This window comes from Myxine glutinosa, chromosome 2 (genome assembly GCF_964187855.1).
Source record: "Myxine glutinosa chromosome 2, kmMyxGlut1.1, whole genome shotgun sequence".
Taxonomy (NCBI): Eukaryota; Metazoa; Chordata; class Myxini; order Myxiniformes; family Myxinidae; genus Myxine; species Myxine glutinosa.
The window spans coordinates 216,222,310-216,231,450 of NC_136262.1; the positions used below are offsets into that span (position 1 = coordinate 216,222,310).

At 41.2% G+C, this 9,141-nt stretch overlaps 1 protein-coding gene across 1 annotated transcript in view; it reads right to left on the reverse strand.

The window, feature by feature from the left end:
- Positions 1–7,099, reverse strand: part of LOC137422476 (transmembrane protein 182-like) — a 35,330-nt gene extending 28,231 nt beyond the window's left edge. Inside the window, exons 1-2 of the mRNA XM_068109225.2 lie at positions 6,914–7,099; positions 6,576–6,750 (exon numbers count right to left, since the gene is read on the reverse strand). Coding sequence (XP_067965326.2) covers positions 6,576–6,750; positions 6,914–7,030 — 292 coding nt within the window. The 5' untranslated portion in view covers positions 7,031–7,099. The remainder of the gene's footprint in view (positions 1–6,575; positions 6,751–6,913) is intronic.
- Between the last annotated feature and the right edge of the window lie 2,042 nt (positions 7,100–9,141).

The window sequence follows — 9,141 nt, forward strand, 5'->3', positions numbered from 1 at the left end:
TTTGTAAAGGTGTGTAATAACATGTGTTAAAATGTTGAAGGTCAACTCCCGTGGGAAACCCAGAAAAAAAGCTGTTGAATTCGGGTACCGAAAAATTATTTTCGAGAATTTTTTTTTTTTTTTAATCGGCCCTTAAGTAACTTATGAGGGGTCAAATAAGGGTTTTTCATGATTCTGAGTTGATTGTTAACATTTATATTTCACCACAGGCACTCCTTTGTGGAAAAATAATTTCTAAATATATCTCATTTTCTACTTTGCAGGACATGGAGTCTAGCAATATGGATGAAGACGTTACTCCACCTGTGCTCAATTGCTTCATCTGTGCACGCTCGGATACACCAGCTGAAAGGCTCATACAGGCAACTCCAAAGGGATACTCAATTTTATTGAAACAAGCAGAAACTGTCGAAAATGTTACTGTTGTGGAACGTATGAAGGAGGCTCAAAAGGAAGGAAAACTGAGGTACCACCAGAAGTGTAAAAATGATCTGTACAACAACTTTGTTGCAACCACCAAGAAGTCAGCTCAAGCATCAAAGGCAGAGAAAGAGTCATCAAAGTTGAAGAGAAGACGCACTACTTGTGAGTTCAGTTCATCAACTGGCTGCAGTTCTAGAAGATCACAGTCAGTTGACCTCCTGTATAAGGATGTATGCATTCTTTGCAACCAACCAGCCCAGCTCTACAAAAATAATCCAGCACAAGCTAGAAAGAAATACAGAGTGCCAGATAATTTGACTGCAGATACACTGAAGGCAAGCTTGCTGAAGACAGCACGGCGTCGCGGGGATGACTGGGGCACTGAAGTCACTGGACGCCTGGAAGGGATCAACGACTTGGTAGCAGAAGAAACACTGTACCATTTGCGATGCAAACTTATGTTTGCGAGAGGTGACAGTTTGTCCAAGACTGATGAGGAAGGAAAAAGGAAGAGAGGACAGAGGAGTATTGATGAGGAGCGAGAGGCAGTTTTTATTGAATTCTGCGAATGGTTAGACTCAGAATTAGAGCATGGGGTAATGAACATGGACCAAGTCCATGAAAAGCTGCAGGAGTTTGATCAGTCACCAGAGAAGAGCCTTTCTTATTCAAAGCATTGGCTAAAGATAAAACTTCTAGAGAAATACGAAGACACCTTGTATTTCACAACACAGGAAAGAAGGGCAGATGTACTCTGTCTCAAAGATGGCACCGACAATATTCTGCGAGGGCATCATGCTAATCTTGACCATGGAGATGAGAAGACTCAGATCATAAAGACGGCACTCAAGTTCATATCCAATGATATTGCCTTGATTGATTTAGGTCCAAAGTCATACCCCACCACACACAGTATGACTGACATCGATAGTCAGCTGACACTTGTTCCTGCAAGCCTTCAGATGTTCTTGAGACCGATTGTCAAGACAGACGAAAGAGTTGCCGTTTGGGGGCAGAATTTTATTAAGGCCTGTCGACCTCGGTCTGGAGTATTGCCACACCAAATGGGGCTTGCCATACAACTTGATCATAGATTTGGGTCAAAATGGATGCTCAACAAGTTCCACCGGCTGGGATACACTGAGTCTTACACGGAGACACAAAACTACAAATACTGCTTCCTTAATAGTAGGAGTGGAGATGATGTTCCAGATACTTCTGGCACTCTTGACACCATTGTGGAGGAAACCGATGAACAGATCAATGATGAGGTTGCGGTTGATGCTGCGCTTGAGGATCAATCAGTGATGACAGCCAAAGTGCCAGCCAGTGAAAGTGAATTGTCAAGTAATGATCAGGTGGTCTTTATGGAGGTTGGGGAAACAAACAATGCAGTCACTCAGTTTGTTGGAGACAATATAGATTTAAACATTGTCTCTATTCACGGAAACACTCCCTTTCACTCAATGGGTTGGATCGAAGTCACCTCTCCGGCACCACCTTTGCCAGATCCACAGACAACAGCAGCTTTCCCCCGGGTGAAGTTGAAGGCACTCGACAAAGCTAAGATCCTGAGAGGAACTGAAGTAAAGATTATTCCATTTACGAACAGGAAACAGATAGGAACGAACGCGATCATGTTTCTCCCCCTCGCTGAGCTTTCCTCCTCCCTGGCTCATGATCAGCCACTCCTCACTCCAGGTGACACACTCTGGGCAGCGGGGTGGGTGATCAAAGCCAACGATCCTGAGTTCCCACACTCACGAGCTGTAATTGTCATGGAGATTGCAGCAACCGGCGATGCAGCTGCAAGAAGAATGGGGTCACGTGCATCTCGGCCTGTGGAGTCTGTTATGGCATTACATGCAGAAACTGCAGTCATGATGTTGTTGAGTCTGAAGAAGACATAGACAATGACTGTTGAAACTTCTGACATTGTGAATGAGAAATAACTCTTGAGTATTATATATGTATGTGAAATAAAAGCTACTTTGTGTGTAAATGTAAAAGTGAAAATATAAATGGTAACAATCAACTCAGAATCATGAAAAACCCTTATTTGACCCCTCATAAGTTACTTAAGGGCCGATTAAAAAAATTAAAATTCTCGAAAATAATTTTTCGGTACCCGAATTCAACAGCTTTTTTTCTGGGTTTCCCACGGGAGTTGAACTTCAACATTTTAACACATGTTATTACACACCTTTACAAACATATTGGTGAAGAAATGTTTTGGTAACAATTTAGTTAACAGATTTGTGAAATATCTCATTAAATGCCCTTACTATCAATATAATTGCTGGAACAGTAGAAAAAGTTAAGTTTAATGCTTTGGCAAAATTAGGAAGGAGGAAATACAGCTCTGTTTAAGCTTAGTAAATGATATACATTTAGTTATAAGGAAAATAAAAATTTTATTTTTATTTTTATAAGAATTGCTAATCTGTTAAAATTTTCAGATTTCACTCCACATTTTGACAGTTATTTAGTCGACGAGATCCGATCCTCAAAACCGAACTGCAAAACCAAGAATTTGCACATTTGGTCATTGAATTCAATTACCAATTATTTTTGAGGTCAACATAGGCCACATGGGCCAAGTTTCTAAAATCCTCAATTTTCATCCGATTGACATGAAATTTCAAAAGGATTTGCATATCAAGTCACTGAATTCAACCACAAATTTTTTTTGAGGTCAAAAGGTCAACATAGACCTAATCTATCTATAATTCCAGTAATCTCTGTGTGTGTGTGTGTGTCTGTGTGTGTGTGTGTGTGTGTGTGTGTGTGTGTGTGTGTGTGTGTGTGTGTGTGTGTGTGTGTTTGTCTGTGACCGCTGTTTCTCGACAACCACGGGTCCGATATACTTGAAACTTGCCAGGTATATTGCTGGGGACCTGAGGATGTGCCTTTTCAAGGTTTCATATTAATCGGAGAAGTAGTTACCGAGCTATGGCGATTTAGCCGTTCGCCGTTCGCTTTGGCTTTGCGAATGGACCGAACCATTTCATGTAAATAGAGGGGGGGGGGGGGGGGGTTCTGTGGTCGTTGCGAATGGACCAAACCATTTCATGTAAATAGAGGGGGGGGGTTCTGTGGTCGTTACTGCCACGTGGTTTCAAAGTTTTTTTTTGTTGTTGTTGTTTGCACGCATGTTTTTTTGCACGCACGTACGGGCACCCACGTACGGGCACGTCCTAGTCTATCTATAATTCCAGTAATCTCTGTGTGTTTGTTTGTCTGTGACCGCTGTTTCTCGACAACCACGGGTCCGATATACTTTAAACTTGCCAGGTATATTGCTGGGGACCTGAGGATGTGCCTTTTCAAGGTTTCATATTAATCGGACAAGTAGTTACCGAGCTATGTCCAAAAAACGATTCAACCAATCAGAGAGCAGCGAGCTATCACGTGTGCCGAACGTGCCGAACAGACTCTGCCTCGGACGGCACATTTGAGAGCGTATTCATTTATTTCACGTTGGCAAACTATGTTGGCGTTAAACTATGTTTTAAAACTAATTAAAACTAATTTGCGATTCTTTCGCTTTCCTGCGCGTTTGTGCACGCTATGGCGATTTCTTTACCAAACTCCGCAAGCCGTTCGCTTTGGACCAAACCATTTCATGTAAATAGAGGGGGGGGGATTGTCACCGTACTCGCAAGCCGTTCGCTTTGGACCAAACCATTTCATGTAAATAGAGGGGGGGGATTGTCACCGTACTCGCAAGCCGTTCGCTTTGGACCAAACCATTTCATGTAAATAGAGGGGGGGGATTGTCACCGTACTCGCAAGCCGTTCGCTTTGGCTTTGCGAATGGACCAAACCATTTCATGTAAATAGAGGGGGGGGGGGGATATAATTTTAGATATATATATAGTACGGGCATGCCCTAGTTTCTAAAATTGAGAGATCGAGCCAAACACTATATGTATAACGATGATATCTCAAAGAGTTGTGGATGAGTTATGACAAAACTCGGTGGATTTGAGTTGGTTAGGTGACAAGAACAAGCGCATTCGATTTTGGTTCAGATACAGCCTATCAGTGGGATACAAAGCATAAACTGATTAGCCTAGCGGAGGCATGTGCTCTACTGAATGCCGTTCTACTTGTTGTGTTTTGCCAAGTGTCACTCAGTGATTTTTACCCCGCGTGCGTGAAGCGAAAATCGAGGTTAAGCAATCAGTAGTATATGTACGTACAGTCGTGTCTGCATTTTGTAAAGAGCGTACATTGAAAACCGTTCAACGGAGGAAATTGAAACTTTACCATACGTTAGATGACCATTTGATACAGTGCATATTGAGGGTACATGGAAAACCGTTCAACGGAGGAAATTGAAACTTTACCATACGTTAGATGACCATTTGATACAGCGCATATTGAGGGTACATGGAAAACTGTTCAATGGAGGAAATTGAAACTTTACCATATGTTACATGGCAATTTGATATAGTGCATATTACTTGTATGACGCCACCAGCCGCCTTAGAACTTACATGGTGAATTAAACAAGGCCTAATGCCCAGAGATTAAAAAAAAAAAGTTGGTTCGCATCAAGTCCTTCTCAAGACTATGCGGGGTAAGTATTCTATGAATACCATCTACTTATTATAAGATGTTAGATTGTCTATAAAGTATATACAGTACTATTACAATGTGAGCATGTCTATAAAGTTTGTACTACAAATTTTGTAAATCAGTAGTAGAACATCTACATATATTTCCAAAAAAAAGTATAGAAAAAAGCATTTTTAATGCAAAAGGATGTGGGGCTGTAACTCCAAAAAGTATGTACACAAGGCAGGGATAAATCATAAAAAAAATTATGATATGAAACCATCCCTATATCTTTCTTTCAATAATGGTTGTCTCTACAAAAGACAATGTTAGATCGAAAGCGTGCACACACACACACACACACACACACACACACACACACACACACACACACACACACACACACACACACACACGGCTTTAAGAGCATGGCAGAACTGAGTCAATCGGACAAGTGTAGGTTGTTCAAGGTAGAAACAGAAAGCACGAGTCACCTCCTATCGGGATGTAAAAAATTCATGTCAGAGCAGCTGTACACTCAAAGGCACAACAAGGTATGTAGAGTAATCCACTTGCACACCTGCATACATTTCAATATCCCAGTTCCACAAAACTCATGACCAAAGGCAATCATTGAAAACAAGGTCACAATGCTCACGTACGACATGATGAACCCATCCATCGGGAATAGAGAAAACAAAGCACTATAACTGGACATTGTACTCGGGAACAAAAAAGGAAAAGAAGGCGTTGCTGATTGAGATATCAGTACCCAGCAATTTTGGCCTAAATAATGCAGAAATCAAGAAAATGACCAAATATCAAGACCTCCAGAATAAAGTCGAAAGATCCTGGAAGCTGAAGAGTGCCGAAATTGTACCAGTGAAAATTGAGACAACGGGAATGATAAAGAGGAACCTTACAGCGATCTTTAAAATCATCCCTGGGAACATTACCACAAATTAACTACAGTTGGAGGCCGTACGGGGCTCAGTGACGATCATAAAAGAGCCCTCGGAACAAAACTCTGAGAACAAGAAAACTTTATAACTTAGCCCATGAATTACAATCCTTCACCGAAGAAGGGGTGGATACTTTGAGTCCTGGAAGGGCTCTGTTCCACCTTTTCAAACCCAAATCATGGAGATAACAACCGACACACACACACACACACACACACACACACACACACACACACACACACACACACACACACACACACACACACACACACACACACAGTATATACACACACACACTGTCTTTTTTAGTGACAACCATTATTCAAAGAAAGATGTAGGGATGGTTTCACATGATCATTTCTTGTGATCATCCATACCTTGTTTATATAATTTTTGGAGTAACATCCCCACATCATTTTGCATTTTTAAATTTGTTTTTATTACTTGTCATAATCTTGTATAATCTCTGATAGCACAATGTACGTATAGTAACAATAATTGATCTCTCGTACTGTAAAATGTGAGTATTACAAGTTATATTGTACTCTAATGTTGAATTTGTATTCCTGTCCAAATGCAATAAAACAGGTGCAGTTGGAGACAAAATTGAAGTAAAGTTCCACTTACTGTAACAGAATGTCGCAAGGCTGACCTCAACTTCGGAGCCCCGACCCCAGCATCGCCACCAAAGGCCTTCATGGGATAGCAGGCGGCAAGGGCTTTGAGAAGCAGGTGAAGGACGGGGTGAAAAGGAACGGGACAAGGACACCGAGGAAATCGCAGCCTCCAACTCCGTTTCGTTCTGACAAGAAGGGACGGGAAAGGCTGCAGGTTAAAATCTTGGGAAATGGTGGATGGGAAAAAAGGTTGCGGATTAGAAGGTGGAAAAAGGGGGTAAACCGTCGAGGAATATTGAGCCCATCATCATATAAGAACATGAAGAGCTAAAGAACATGGAAAGCTACCCCGGTGCAAGGTTCAGAGCTGAGCAACCAGTAGTCGGAGCCGAGCGCCAGGACGGTGAGGAGGGTGGATAAAAGCGCAAGTATTCCGCTCGTTAACATCAACCATCGTAGCTTCATCTCTGGGAATCTTTCTATGTTTCTTCACTTCTCTGTGTCCCTCGGGTTCTATTCCCGCTGATTGACACCAACAGGTTCGTTTCCAAAAGTCTGTCACCAGCAGTGGCTGTGCCTAAACTTAGCTGGTACCGCATGGCGTTTGGGCCGTTGCCATATCTATCACGCTTAGACCTCAGCTGCATCAGAGGAATCAGTTCAATTGCGTTTTAAAAGGGATAATCAAATGTTATTGGATGTTCACATTGCAGCTCTCAACTGGGTTCAATCCCCAGTTTAGCGGAATCTGGCCGAAGCTATTGTGTTGTGTGATGGCAACAATGGGTGTACCTTTGCTGAGCACACCTTTCAAATGGGGGAAAATAGCTACATTGACCTTGCTAGTAGCTTAAACCTATGGAAGTTAAAACCATTGCCTAGTGGATGCATTCATTTCGTGTGCAGCCTGTTGGTTGCATCACTCATGGGAACGTGACTGTGCTACTGATGCAGTGCCCCCTGTAGGTTAAGGCTGGAATTTGGCAATCGCGCTTGCACCCGTCCGCCCCATCACGACACCAATCTTTGTGATAAATGATGACAAAAAATTATAAAGTGCATTTCTAAGACCATGGCCGAGAAGGATATACAAACGGATATTAAAACTATGATATATTAATATATATATATATATATATATTTATTTATTTATATATATATATATATATATATATATATATATATATATGTATATATATATATATATATATATATATATATATATATATACAGTAAAACTTCGTCGAACGCAGTTTCCAATTTACACGCTGAATTAAATGCGTCAAAACCTCCCCAACGCGAGGGTATGTTTCGCATTTACGTGATCGTGGCTGGTGTTTTCCCAAATATTTATATTATTCTTCTTCCTTGTTACTGTACTTTACTTAACCCTTGTTGTGATACACCAATCGTTATAGTAGGGGAGCTCCCAATAGAGTTCGTGACCATTTTCCCGTGATCAAGGTTTGAAGGTTGATTTTGAAAGATAAAAATATATATAAAAAGATAAGCTTGGGTATCTTTTTTTTAAATGCGGGCTAACTCGGCCAGAGGACAAAATCCAAGATGTCCGCCAAAACCGCGAAATCGGGCATATTTCCGCCTACGTGAATGCTACATATACATATTGGGTGTCCATATGTGGGTTTTTCTGGGCCCAGATCTTGCATCTTACATCAGTCAAGTGATATTGTGACTTAAAATGATATTAAATGATTAATGTTGACCAAAATCCAAGATGGCCGCTGCAAAAAACCATGTATTGTATATGTTCATAATTGTGCATACCATAGATTCATCGCTGGCGTCTAAATACAGTTTTACATGACTAGTGTTTTCATTTATAACCTTACTGTTACTATGAATGACTTTTTGAGCAGGTAACGAACCAAGATGGCTGCCTCTCGCCCGTTAGATAAGCAGTTATGGCTACTGTACATTGTATCTATATTACAACGTCTTTTATTTGACACAATGTTCAAGGTTTTCATTTGCAATCAGTAAGAAAGAATTTATCTTTCTCTATTTTGTTTTATTATATTTACAGTGACATGACATTACATTTACAAGCAGTGATACACATTGCACAAGTAGCATATACGGTAGGGTTGAAAATGACAATAGTTGTTATAACAGTTTGTTTGTGTTGGATAGATTGAAATTGTTATTCACTGTCCGAATCGTCTGTCTCGGACCCAGACTCGACTGGATCATCCATAGTTGGGCTGCTTTCCAAAGCCTGAGTTAGTTTTTCTGGGAGTGCTGGGTGAATGTACCTCAATGGAAGACACATGCCTTCCTCGAGATGCCAGCCATGAGATAAAGGAGACGGTGGCGCATCAGGTTTTTCGTAGTTGAGCAACACGTAGGTTTGATAGTTCACTCTCTTGACTTTCAAATCGTGGGATTCTTTGTCTGGTGGAAGCCGCAGTATTGATTTCCTTTTCATTTGTCGCCACTTCCTGGCCCGAGCATCACACAGAGTGGTACTTTGTTTGTCCTTGTATGTGTACCGTATGGTGTACAGCGTCATATGATCAAGCACCTGCTGAGGGACCGGTAGGTGTTTCCCTACT